The 14452-nt window shown below is 42.9% G+C and overlaps 1 protein-coding gene across 2 annotated transcripts in view; it reads left to right on the top strand.

Moving 5' to 3' along the window:
* The first annotated feature begins 1687 nt into the window (after window positions 1-1687).
* LOC118359591 (zinc finger protein 704-like) overlaps window positions 1688-14452 on the top strand; it is a 128389-nt gene continuing 115624 nt past the window's right edge. The window contains exons 1-2 of one of the 2 annotated variants that reach the window (XM_052481885.1): window positions 1688-2250; window positions 10945-11171. In XM_052481885.1, coding sequence (XP_052337845.1) covers window positions 1960-2250; window positions 10945-11171 — 518 coding nt within the window. In that variant the 5' untranslated portion in view covers window positions 1688-1959. The remainder of the gene's footprint in view (window positions 2251-10944; window positions 11172-14452) is intronic. The other variant, XM_052481886.1, reaches the window with a different exon arrangement.

The following is a 14452-nucleotide window of genomic DNA, read 5'->3' as shown; positions in this document are numbered from 1 at the left end:
AAGGATAAAATTGTAGACCTGCACAGGGCTGAGATGGGCTACAGGACAATAGGCAAGCAGCTTGGTGAGAAGGCAACAACTGTTGGCGCAATTATTAGAAAATGGAAGAAGTTCAAGATGACGGTTAATCACCCTCGGTCTGGGGCTCCATGCAAGATCTCACCTCGTGGGGCATCAATGATCATGAGGAAGGTGAGGGATCAGCCCTTTTATACAGGTAAATAGTTCAAACAGGTACCATTAATACAGGTAACGAGTGGAGGACAGAGGAGCCTCTTAAAGAAGAAGTTACAGATCTGTGAGAGCCAGAAATCTTGCTTGTTTGTAGGTGACAAAATAATTATTTTCCACCATATTTTGCTAATAAGTTAATTAAAAATCCTACAATGTGATTTTCTGGATGTTTCTTCTTCTCATTTTGTCTGTCATAGTTGAAGTGTACCTATAATGAAAAGTACAGGCCTCTCTCATCTTTTTAAGTGGAAGAACTTGCACAATTGGTGGCTGACTAAATACATTTTTTGCCCCACTGTATATGGAATTTGAAATGATTTATACTTTTACTTTTGATACTTCAGTATATTTTAGCAAGTGCATTTACTTTTAATATATTTCAAACCCAATTTTACTTCAAACCAAGTGTTATTTTACTGGGTGACTTGCATTCACTTTTACTGCACCTCCCGCTCAGTGTTGGGAGAGGCGAAGGTTGAGAGCCATGGTGCACACTTCTGGTCAGCGTGCACTGCGCCCAGCCCGACACAGTGTACGATGATAATGTACGACGAGACAAGGATATCCCTGCCAAACCCTCCCTAACCCAGACAACGCTGGGCCAGAGCCTGGGCTCAAACCCAGAGTTCAACAGAGCCTGGGCTTGAACCCCTGCCTTAGACCACTGCGCCACCTGGGAGGCCCAGCTATGTGATTATCATCGGTCTCCCCAATAGGCCCAGTGGTTGCCAAACTTTTGATAGTCCAGTACCCCTTCAAACATTCAACCTCCAGCTGCATACCACCTCTAGCACCAGGGTCAGCGCACTCTCAAATGTTGTTTAAATGTTTAAAAAATGTTTAAAAATAAATGTGAATCACATTTTTATTTTTGTGTACCCCCGACCGCATTGAAAACTCACTATGGGAATACCTGGCTAGGCTATATGATTATCTTGCTGCAACATAAATGCAATTGTTACATTGTAATAACGTTGTAATAAAACTGCAACAATGTAGCAGCTTCAATTCGGGAAACAATGTAAGCAGGACTAACCGAACATTCAGCAGCACTCGTAACCACGACCACTATTGCTATTACACTGATAAAATGGCATAGGCAAACCTATATGGTTAATAAAAACATGGCATGGTAAAAATGGTAGTTGCACAACATATCAATTTATTAATGTTGCGCTTTGGAATATTCTGTAGCCTGAAGAAGTAAGGCTAAATGCATAGGCTACACTGCACAGACATAGGCCCCCACCTTCGACTTTAGCGGAGCATACAGTAAATCTAGGCCTTGGCTGGCTACTTGTTGTTTTCATTTCTCCCTTTTCACCGGCCGGCCGGCAAACTGGAGCGACACACCCCCATTATCTTCACACACAAAAAAGTGAGTGACACATTCCAAACTACCCATTGGCTTCTGGCTTGCGATGGCAGCGGACCAATAGCAGTGAATTGAAGGCGGTGCCTTGTGAATCTCGCCTGGCTGCACGCGCAGGGGAGTGGGGGCGTGGCATTTTTTTGAGGAAAAAAAGCTAAACAATCTTTAATCTTTCAAATTGACTGTGTCGGCTTTTTAACTTGTCTCGGCTGGTGGAGAAGTCCATACCTTAGAATAGTGGTAACACACGGGGATCCACTCAAGACAGGCCTGAATGTATTTTCTTCCAAATTTCTGCACGAAAAGGTATAGAAAGCGGGTAATCTTTCTTTAGTCACCACTTCGGTCCCACGATGAATTCTAAACGTTTGCTTGACATGTCTCCGGCTGAAATACTGGTCGGGGGCGCTTCGAAACAAGCCGGTATTGACCAGCATGCAGAGGGTTCCAAGGGAAGCGAAATGAGTGTCACCACTACTGACAGCGGTGTCATTCTGGCGTGCGGGAGCGGGCCCGCATCAGGAGCAGTTTTCTGCACAATCGTGCTAGACGATGGCTCTTTGAGAGAATGTACAAACCAGGACATCATCCTCAATGGGAATGACCTGTCGTCAGGGAGAGAAAAATATGCGCACCGGAAAATAGTAGGTGCTATTACACTGTCATATCCATTGCATGCTAGACTTCATGTATTTTTCTTTGCAGTGATTTGGTTAGATTAAAAGCAAGCATGTGTTATTCTTCTTCCCCCTATTCAATTATATATCAATCGAGTTTTCACATTAGCACATTGTTTTCCTTAAAGCACACTGTTGCATACACCGGGGAAACAAACTACAGAACCGGCCGCTCTGACTTTTCTAATGACATGAATCGGTTACTTTTTAAAGTGAAAATATAGGTCAGGCAGGCTATGCGTCTAACCCAAGTTAATTATAGCCTAAATGCAACTAGTATGTATGACGAATATAATCTGTTAAAATGGCGGCTCATTGCATGTTCAAAGTTTAAAGGAAAAAGGGCTGGGACTCCAAACTAATTTCCCCTCCCCCATAGCGACCGCTTTGCCTGCCAGAATTTCAGCAGGGAGGCATCAAGACCAATGATTCAGATAATATACACTAGATGACTGATTGGGGGCGCTGTGTTGAATCCGTCTATTCACTCCCCCACATTTCAATCGTTTAGCAGATGCTCTTAACCAGAGCGACTTACAGTAGAGTACATACATTTTCATACCCCACCATTGTAACAAATATTTTGGAAGCTATAGAATTACATTTATTCATATGTACATTATTTTTTTGCCATATTTATTATATTACAGAAGCATTAATGTATGTATGAAAAATATATAAAAACATTTTCCTTAAAGTATAATTTTTAGATCTTACAAATGTTACTGTCCCCACTACAAAAAAAACATAAATACCTGTCATTTTCTTCTTGAAACATTGAATGTAAATAGTGTAGAATTGCATTAAATCCTATGGAGGACTGCTCCTACTGGGAAATGCCAATATGGCCGACCGGTTGCTTCAACGCCTCATGAAGTCCAACATATAGCATTAGCAATCCACGGTTTATATACATCATTGACCAAGACCCTGCTTTGAAGGGAAGAAAACTATCTACAAGTGTTGCTTGATATTATTATTATTATTTAAAACAACAATGCATGTCAGATATGTTGTATTGTCCCAAGACATCAACACACCCCCATATAGAAATTAGAGAGTGGACAATGTCCTACCAGTGAATTTCTAGGGGATGTCATATCCCTAAACGTCTTTGAGAAACCGTCATTTTTGTTTAGCCATCCTACATGCTAGCCATCCTACATGCTATTTGTTTGGTATTATAGCCTATTGTCAAAGTGTTGTCAGATGGCGTGTGAGCGGGAGGATTACACAGGGTTAATGTGCTCCGTGAAGGGATTGTTCAAAAGAATGACAAAATAACATATTGGTTTCCTTACCCTGTAAGCAGTCTATTGACAAGATATGACAGCAATCTATGCTTTGGTTTAGTTTCCCTGGCACTGTTTCCACATGCTAAAGTTTTTTTTGCATTTGTGGCACAAATTCCATTCAAGTCATGGGACAGATATTAGAATTTTCTTGTTGCATTTTTGAGCTTCAGGATCAATTTGAGATACTTTTAGATGATTTGGACATGATTAGGTCAGTCAAATTACTGCGGTCACTGTTATAATCATTTCATATAAGCATTTCACTGTAGTGTTTTACACCTGCTGTATCCTGTGCATCTTAGGTGAAATTGCCATGGGGGACGGGGGGACATGTATGTCCCAAAATTAACAACAGGTCGATTCTTCCCCCCCAATAGGCTCAATTCTTTCAAATCTAAAACATCATTACATTTCTTTGTTGGTTGGGGGCCCCTTGGAGTTCGGCGGTTCCCCAGATAGCATACTGTATGAGTAAGTCTTAAGCAATGGAAAAAATGTGTAGAATTGTAGGAAATGAGCTTTAACGGTCGTTAGGACACGAAGAACTGTCCAACTCCTCCTCCTTCTCAATTTTCCAACAGAAATGGGGTGTGCCTTTAGTGGTTCATCGATGTGTCATTCTGGTCATGCACAGCTCAACCAACATAGGTAGTTCATTAGCTAAGCTGGAGCATTAAGCACAGTATAATTAATTACACTAACTACGTTTCCATCCACAGTTTTAATGCGAGTAAAGTCATACCGTATAGAAAAAAATCACGACAGCTGTGATGGTAACAGGTAGTTTCGGTACAACCTTTGAGATGCTGACAGATAATTTATTAGTTCAACATGATGAGATCTTGTTGTGTCGGTAAAATGTATTATGTGAGAAATGGTGTTGGAAAGGCCTTGATGTGCAACTATTTATATAATAACCATGATATCAAAGTAAACTTGGAGTCACGCGATGGTATGGTGTGTGCTCCTCCCAATATCACTCGGGAAACCATGCAGTTTATTAGGCTACAGAAAAATGAAATAAGTTATGATGAACTTCACAGTCTTATTTTGGTGGCATGATGATCGATGCTTGACTGCCGTTTGACAAATAAAAATGTTCTCACTGCTATCCATAATAATCTCACCATGGAGACTAGCCTACCAGCACAGCTTCTCACACTGTATCTGCCAGATGTTGGTTAGAATGTACGTTCCAAGACTAGAGGAGGCACATTTGCTATTTTTAACGAAACAGTTGTTGCAAAACTATCGGTAGAGCTGAAAAAAAGTTGGTCGTAGTGCAAATGATCTTTCCTCTCTACCCAATGGCAAAATGTGTAGAATTCTAGAAAATGAGCTGTTTTCCCCTAAATATATTTATTGGGTGGTTGGGGGCCTTCCATTTATCCTTACACTTTAAAGAAAATCTCTGCTCCATGTCAAAATGTGTCAAAATGCAGAAAGTTAGCTGTTTTCCCCAAAATATATTTATTGGGTGGTTGGGGGGCTTCTACTTATCCTTCCACTTATACTGTGTTTTACCCCTCCATATACCCCTCAAAATACCCCTTAAGAGAGGCATAATAAGTCAAACTGTGTAGAATTGCAGGAAATGCGGAGGACCCCTCAGACAGCCCGTCTACTGTTCATCCCTCTGACAGCCCGTCTACTGCCCCTCCCCCCATTATCTACACCACAATTTCACCATTACTGTGCATTTGACAATACAACTTAAAACTTGAAAATACTTGGTTAGCAAAGAAATAATATTAGTAAAAATGAATACCTCCTATATATATAGGGGCAGTACTCACTGAGTGTTGATATTGTGAACCAATGTTATGTATTTTTACCTCCTGTTTCAGGTAAAAAGGTAAGGGTAGGGATAATGGTTAAGGTTAGGGTAGGTGGTAGGGTTAAGGTTAGGGTTTAGGGTAGGGTAGGTGTTAAGGTTAGGATAATGGTTAAGGTTAGGGTAGGTGTTAAGGTAAGGGTAGGGGTTAGGGTTAGGTAAGGGTTATGGTTAAGGTTAGGGTAGGGGTTAAGATTAGAGTAGGGGTTAAGGTTAGGGTTTAGGGTAAGGGTAGGAGTTAGGGTTAGGGTAGGGGTTAAGGTAAGGGCATGGGTTATGGTTAAGGTTAGGGTAAGGTTAGGGGTTAAGGTAAGGGTAGGAGTTGGGGTTAAGTTGAGGGTTTAGGGTAGGGGGTAGGGTAAGGGTTATGGTTCAGTGTAGGCGTTAAGGTTAGGGTAAGAGTAGGCGTTAAGGTTAGGGTAAGAGTAGGCGTTAAGGTTAGGGTAAGAGTAGGCGTTAAGGTTAGGGTAAGAGTAGGCGTTAAGGTTAGGGTAAGAGTAGGCGTTAAGGTTAGGGTAAGAGTAGGCGTTAAGGTTAGGGTAAGAGTAGGCGTTAAGGTTAGACTAAGAGTAGGCTTTAAGGTTAGGGTGAGAGTGGGCATTAAGGTTAGGGTAAGAGTAGGCTTTAAGGTTAGAGTAAGGGTAGGGGTCAGGGAAGGTTAGGTAACTGTAAGGGTTGAGGTTAATGTTAGGGTAAGGGTAGGATTTAAGGTAAGGGTAGGGGTTAAGGTAAGGGTAGGGGTTAGTGTAAAGGTAGGGGTTAAGGTTAGGGTAAGGCTAAGGGTTAAGGTTAGGGTAAGGGTAGGAATTAAGGTTAGGGTAAGGCTAGGGGTTAAGGTTAGGGTAAGGCTAGGGGTTAAGGTTAGGGTAGGGATGTCCCAAGGATCCCGGATAGCACACACCCAGCTCCTCCCCCTTCCTGCCACTCACAAGCTCCTCCCCCTCCTGCCACTGCAACAACAAAGATGAAAGATAATTTCTCACTCTCTGACAACAAGCGGTTTCAAATCGTTATTTGCATTTGAGGTTTGGTCCAACAGAATCGGTCATATGGACACTGAAACACATTTCGACAATATTTTACTGTAATAGATGGGAACCTAACTTTTCTAACAATACCCTTTATATGTCTCAACTCCTCAAATTGCGCAAAGAGCAGACCCTATTAAAACTGGAGTATCAAGGAACATTGATTCTGCAAAATTAATGCTCAGTTTCTGTCGCGCACGGGTACCGCTAGAAGCATTTTAGCCACAGACTGTTATGCTGGCTGTCTAGTCTGTGTTTTATAAATGTGCAATGAGCATAAAATAATATTATGTAAGGAATTAACAACTAGTTCTCATTCTGATAAATAAGGTAGGCCACTTGATTTCAACATCTGAACAACGTGGACAAGCTAGCATACTGTCGGAGACGGTCAGAAGGGTGTGTTCATAACAATTCAACTGTTGTATCTTGTTAGCTAGCAAATAGATCCAAGTTGGCTAGACTTTAATTATAAAGATTAGCTGGCTACTGACTAGCATGTGGGCTTGTGCTTGAGAGATTGTTTATGAGACCTGTGTTAATTTTATATTAATGCCTGGTCATTATTAGTGAACGCTACAAGACGTTGGTCATTATTAGTGAACGCTATAAGATGTTGGTCATTATTAGTGTATGCTGAAAGAAGTTGGTCATTAATAGTGAATATTACAAGACGTTGGTCATTATTAGTGAATGCTACAAGAAGTTGGTCATAATATAATGCCTGCTGCAAGAAGTTGGTCATTGTTAGTGAATGCTGAAAGAAGTTGTACATTATTAGTGAATGCAACAGTAAGTTTGTCATTATTAGTGAATGCTGCAAGAAGTTGGTCATTATTAGTGAATGCTACAAGAAGTTGGTCATTATTAGTGAATGCTGCAAGACGTTGGTCATTATTAGTGAATGCTGCAAGAAGTTGGTCATTATTAGTGAATGCTACAAAATGTTGGTCATTATTAGTGAATGCTGCAAGAAGTTGGTCATTATTAGTGAATGCTACAAAACGTTGGTCATTATTAGTGAATGCTACAAGAAGTTGGTCATTATTAGTGAATGCTACAAGAAGTTGGTCATTATTAGTGAATGCTACAAGAAGTTGGTCATTATTAGCAAATGCTACAAGATGTTGGTCATTATTAGTGAATGCTACAAGATGTTGGTCATTATTAGTGAATGCTACAAGAAGTTGGTCATAATATAATGCCTGCTGCAAAAAGTTGGTCATTATTAGTGAATGCTACAAAAAGTTGGTCATTATTAGTGAATGCTACAAGAAGTTGGTCATTATTTGTGAATGCTACAAGACATTTGTCATTATTAGTGAATGCTACAAGACGTTGGTCATTATTAGTGAATGCTGCAAGAAGTTGGTCATTAATAGTGAATGCTACAAGAAGTTGGTCATAATATAATGCCTGCTGCAAAAAGTTGGTCATTATTAGTGAATGCTACAAAAAGTTGGTCATTATTAGTGAATGCTACAAGAAGTTGGTCATTAATAGTGAATGCTACAAGAAGTTGGTCATAATATAATGCCTGCTGCAAGAAGTTTGTCATTATTAGTGAATGCTACAAGAAATTGGTCATTATTAGTAAATGCTGCAAGAAGATGCTCATTATTATTGAATGCTGCAAGAAGTTGGTCATTATTATTGAATTCTACAAGACGCTGATTATTAGTGAATACTGCAAGAAGTTGGTCATTATTAGTGAACGCTACAAGACGTTGGTCATTATTAGTGAACGCTGCAAGAAGTTGGTTATTATTATTGAATGCTATAAGAAGTTGGTCATTATTAGTGAACGCTGCAAGAAGTTGGTCATTATTAGTGAATGCTACATCACATTGGTCATTAGTAGTGAATGCTACAAGACAGTGATTATTAGTGAATGCTGCAAGAAGTTGGTCATTATGTGATGCCTGCTGCAAGAAGTTGGTCATTATTAGTGAATGCTACAAGATGTTGGTCAGTATTAGTGAAAGCTACAAGATGTTGGTCATTATTAGTGAATGCTACAAGTCTTTGGTTATTATTTGTGAATGCTACAGGAAGTTGGTCATTAATTATACATTTTTGCTCAGAAAACTTGAGGGGCCAAATTAAATCACCTGTGGCCGCTAGTTGGGGAACCCTACTTTAAACAATAGGTTATATATTCTAGTTGTCATTGCCTCCTAATTGTTGGACAGATTTAGTGTAACTGACAGCTTCTATTTCTTTGAACACAAAATCTCTCAACAACGTCTCTTTCCCCCAAAATTTAGCCAAAATAAAGAGGTAGATTGGGCCTTAAACTGTCAGGCCCATTCTCCAAGATGGCGTAGCAGTCGGACGTGTGTTTTGTCTTGTCCCGTATCGTTTTCCTTGTTTTTTTTCTCGTAAATATTTTGTATATATTTTAATCTCACTTCCCATCTACGGACTGAATATACTCTCCTGCAACCCACCTCACCCAATGTGGTACAGATCTGCTATTTCTATACTTTAGAAACGGAACCCCAATCAGAAGCTAGCCAGCTAACTAGCTACTAGCTAGTAGTCAGTTTGCCACTGCTAGCGGTCTTCACCGTTAACTCGGACACCAGCCAGCCCCAGCTCAGTCAATACCTGCCAGTCTGCACAGCGCGATATCAACCCAGAGCATATCGGACTGCTTTTTCTCTACCACGTCTCCAGATTCCTACCACAAGCTCTGAACCTTTACACCGGATCATCGCAGATAGCTAGTGGCTGTCCGAGTGACTACTCCTGACTAACGTCTCTGTCCCGTAGCAAGCACCAGTTAGCCTTGAGCTAGCCTCGAGCTAGGCCCATCTCCGGGCTTGCCGAAGAGGTCCACCAGCTAATTCTTGTGCTACAATACCTCTTTTTGCCAAATGGCCTAGACCGTTTACTGCCGACACGGAGCCCCGCCGATCCATCACGACTGGTCTGCCGACGTAATCATCCGAGGTGGATCCAACAGGCTCTTCTGTTGCGACATCGCCGAAGGCCCATCTGCTAGCCCTGGCCCGCTAGCTGTCTGAATCTCCCTGTCTCCAGCTCAACTAGCGTAGTAGCAACTACTGAATCATCTCCCTGACTCACCTATTGCTACTCATTGGACCCTATGATCACTCTGCTACACATGCCTTTCCCTAATGTCAATATGCCCTGTCTATTGCTGTTTTGCTTAGTAATTATTGCCTTATTTCACTGTAGACCCCCCAGCCCTGCCCAATATGCCTTAGCCCCCACACATGCTGTGACCTCATCTGGCTTAACTGGTGCCTCTAGAGAGAGAACCTCTCTCATCGTCACTCAATGCCTAGGTTTACTTCCACTGTACTCCAGGTAACCTACCAGGTACACACCTCTGCTGTCTTTAACCAGGATCTCAGTGATCACTGCCTCATTGCCTGTGTCCTTAACTGTCACTGTCAAACGCTCCCTAAAATACTTCAGCGAGCTGGCCTTTCTAACCGACCTCACCCGGGTATCCTGGAAGGATATCTCCATCTCCAATCCAAAATTAAATCTAGAATCGGCTTCCTATTTCGCAACAAAGCCTCCTTCACTCATGCTGCCAAACATACCATCATAAAACTGACTATCCTACTGATCCTTGACTTCGGCGATGTTATTTACAAAATAGCCTCCAACACTCTACTCAGCAAACTGGATGTAGTCTATCACAGTGCCATCTGTTTTGTCACCAAAGCCCCATATACTACCCACCATTGTGACCTGTATGCTCTCGTTGGCTGGCCCTTGCTACAAACCCACTGGCTACAGGTCATCTACAAGTCTTTGCTAGGTAAAGCCCCAGCTTATCTCAGCTCACTGGTCACCATAGCAGCCCCACCCCTTAGCACGCGCTCCAGCAGGTATTTTTCACTGGGCATCCCCCAAAGCCAACTCCGCCTTTCTTCCAGTTCTCTGCTGCCAATAACTGGAACGAATTGCAAAAATGACTGAAGCTGGAGAATTATCACCCTCTCTAACTTTAAGCATCAGCTGTCAGAGCAGCTTACGATCACTGTACCTGTACACAGCCAATCTGTAAATAGCACACCCGACTAACTACCTCATCCCCATATTGTTATTTATCCTCTTGCTCTTTTGCACCCCAGTATCTCTATTCTCTACTTGCACATCATCATCTGCACATCTATCACTCCAGTGTTAATGCTAAATTGTAATTATTTTGCCTCCATGGCCTATTTATTGCATTACCTCCCTAATATTCTACATTTTCAAACACTACATAGATCTTTCTATTGTGTTATTGACTGTATGTTTGTTTATGTGTAACTCTGTTGTTGTTTTTGTCGCACTGCTTTGCTTTATCTTGGCCAGGTCACAGTTGTAAATGAGAACTTGTTCTCAACTGGCCTACCTGGTTAAATAAAGGTGAAATAAAAATAAATAAATATAAAATGTGGACTAAAAAGCACCAACATAACAGTTCTGAGACTGCAACCATTTCTCAGCTGTGTGTGTACTGTTCTTCATCCTTCAGATGGGTTGTGGTGACGAGGCAGAGAGGAACAGTGGTCTGACTGGGGTCCTTACTAACGGCAGTCCCACTCACTGCCTGATCCTGAACGGGCAGAAGCCGGACAGACACATGCACTCGAAAGCGAGGAATCCGCTGGTGCCCGATGGTTTCCAGGAAACCGGACATCAAGTGCCACCTGGGGAGAGAAATCCCCACCCCTCCTCCCACATACCTGTCCCCCGACGCAGGTAGGGACCACATGGCTAATAACATAGTAGTGTTGTAACAATACCAGCGTTTTTCATTCGATACCGATACCAGGTTTAGTATTACAATACTCAATACCATCACGATACTTATTACCAAAACAATACCACAAAAAAATATATATTAGCCAAAGTCACAAAATGACACTTGATCCAGACAGATAACTTTAGGACTTATTTTATTGGAAACTGCTCAGAGAACATACTGTATTATTTTATTGGAAACTGCTCAGAGAACATACTGTATTCTTTTATTGGAAACTGCTCAGAGAACATACTGTATTCTTTTATTGGAAACTGCTCAGAGAACATACTGTATTCTTTTATTGGAAACTGCTCAGAGAACATACTGTATATTTTTATTGGAAACTGCTAAGAGAACATACTGTATTCTTTTATTGGAAACTGCTCAGAGAACATACTGCATTATTTTATTGGAAACTGCTCAGAGAACATACTGTATTCTTTTATTGGAAACTGCTCAGAGAACATACTGTATTCTTTTATTGGAAACTGCTCAGAGAACATTCTGTATTCTTTTATTGGAAACTGCTCAGTGAACATACTGTATTCTTTTATTGGAAACTGCTCAGAGAACATACTGTATTATTTTATTGGAAACTGCTCAGAGAACATACTGCATTATTTTATTGGAAACTGCTCAGAGAACATACTGTATTCTTTTATTGGAAACTGCTCAGAGAACATTCTGTATTCTTTTATTGGAAACTGCTCAGAGAACATACTGTATTCTTTTATTGGAAACTGCTCAGAGAACATACTGTATTCTTTTATTGGAAACTTCTAAGAGAACATACTGTATTCTTTTATTGTACTTATTAACAACATTTGCATGGAAGAAGCAATCTGTTCTTTTCAAATAGTGTGCACTGTCTCTTTAAGAAATGAATGACATTATTTGCTTAATTTGCAAGGCAGAATGTGGCTGTAGAATCTGACTTTGTGACTCGGGAATCTAGTGGAAACCAGACGTGAGGTAAAGGAAGACGAAGAAGTGAATGTTGTTTTGGTGGCATGGGAGACAATGTGAATTTGTAACATTTTTGGTGCCTGCCAGCTTTTAAATTAGCATATTTTGTGTTATGGTTTGCATATTATCACAAACAAAGTAGTAGGATTGTGAATTCAGCTGTAAGCTAGCAAGGAAAGTTAGCCTACAATTAAAGCTGGAAGCTACCGGTATCGTCTTGCATTGTAAAAGTGTCTAGCCTGTATGGACATTGTTTTGTGAACAGTAATGAACAGTTTCAACATTCTACATGCTGGGTCGTATTATTCAGGTGTGTTAACTTCTGTGCCGCGTGAGTGAGGAGATAACATGATGCAGCCCAGACTCCCAGTGCAGGCTAAGTGGAGCAGGAGTGAGGAGATAACATGATGCAGCCCAGACTCCCGGTGCAGGCTAAGTGGAACAGGAGTGAGCAGATAACATGATGCAGCCCAGACTCCCAGTGCAGGCTAAGTGGAGCAGGAGTGAGGAGATAACATGATGCAGCCCAGACTCCCGGTGCAGGCTAAGTGGAGCAGGGGTGAGGAGATAACATGATGCAGCCCAGACTCCCGGTGCAGGCTAAGTGGAGCAGGGGTGAGGAGATAACATGATGCAGCCCAGACTCCCGGTGCAGGCTAAGTGGAGCAGGGGTGAGGAGATAACATGATGCAGCCCAGACTCCCGGTGCAGGCTAAGTGGAGCAGGGGTGAGGAGATAACATGATGCAGCCCAGACTCCCGGTGCAGGCTAAGTGGAGCAGAAGTGAGGAGATAACATGATGCAGCCCAGACTCCCAGTGCAGGCTAAGTTGAGCAGGAGTGGGGACTGGGAAGCTAATGTAGCTCAGACTCCCGGTGCAGGCTAAGTGGAGCAGGAGTGAGGAGATAACATGATGCAGCCCAGACTCCCAGTGCAGGCTACATGGAGCAGGAGTGGGGACTGGGAAGCTAATGTAGCTCAGACTCCCGGTGCAGGCTAAGTGGAGCAGGAGTGGGGAGATAACATGATGCAGCCCAGACTCCCGGTGCAGGCTAAGTGGAGCAGGGGTGAGGAGATAACATGATGCAGCCCAGACTCCCGGTGCAGGCTAAGTGGAGCAGAAGTGAGGAGATAACATGATGCAGCCCAGACTCCCAGTGCAGGCTAAGTGGAGCAGGAGTGGGGACTGGGAAGCTAATGTAGCTCAGACTCCCGGTGCAGGCTAAGTGGAGCAGGAGTGAGGAGATAACATGATGCAGCCCAGACTCCCAGTGCAGGCTACATGGAGCAGGAGTGGGGACTGGGAAGCTAATGTAGCTCAGACTCCCGGTGCAGGCTAAGTGGAGCAGGAGTGGGGAGATAACATGATGCAGCCCAGACTCCCAGTGCAGGCTAAGTGGAGCAGGAGTGGGGACTGGGAAGCTAATGCAGCCCAGACTCCCAGTGCAGGCTAAGTGGAGTAATAATAATAATAATAATATATGCCATTTAGCTGACGCTTTTATCGAGGAGTGAGGAGATAACATGATGCAGCCCAGACTCCCAGTGCAGGCTAAGTGGAGCAGGAGTGAGGAGATAACATGATGCAGCCCAGACTCCCAGTGCAGGCTAAGTGGAGCAGGAGTGGGGAGATAACATGATGCAGCCCAGACTCCCACTCTAGCACTCTGAGTGGCTAGACAGACCAGTGCACTCTGAATGGCTAGACAGACCAGTGCACTCTGAGTGGCTAGACAGACCAGTGCACTCTGAGTGGCTAGACAGACCAGTGCACTCTGAGTGGCTAGACAGACCAGTGCACTCTGAGTGGCTCGACAGACCAGTGCACTCTGAGTGGCTAGACAGACCAGTGCACTCTGAGTGGCTCGACAGTTCAGTGGACTCTGAGTGGCTAGACAGACCAGTGCACTCTGAGTGGCTAGACAGACCAGTGTGTCTGAGTGTCTAGACAGTGGCTAGACAGACCAGTGCACTCTGAGTGGCTCGACAGACCAGTGCACTCTGAGTGGCTCGACAGATCAGTGCACTCTGAGTGGCTCGACAGATCAGTGGACTCTGAGTGGCTCGACAGACCAGTGCACTCTGAGTGGCTAGACAGACCAGTGCACTCTGAGTGGCTCGACAGTTCAGTGGACTCTGAGTGGCTAGACAGACCAGTGCACTCTGAGTGGCTAGACAGACCAGTGCACTCTGAGTGGCTAGACAGACCAGTGCACTCTGAGTGGCTAGACAGACCAGTGCACTCTGAGTGGCTCGACAGATCAGTGGACTC

The sequence above is a fragment of the Oncorhynchus keta genome, chromosome 27, assembly GCF_023373465.1.
Source record: "Oncorhynchus keta strain PuntledgeMale-10-30-2019 chromosome 27, Oket_V2, whole genome shotgun sequence".
In the NCBI taxonomy this organism is placed as follows: Eukaryota; Metazoa; Chordata; class Actinopteri; order Salmoniformes; family Salmonidae; genus Oncorhynchus; species Oncorhynchus keta.
The sequence above is the reverse complement of the archived record's forward strand: the minus strand, read 5'-3'. Positions and strand labels throughout refer to the sequence as shown.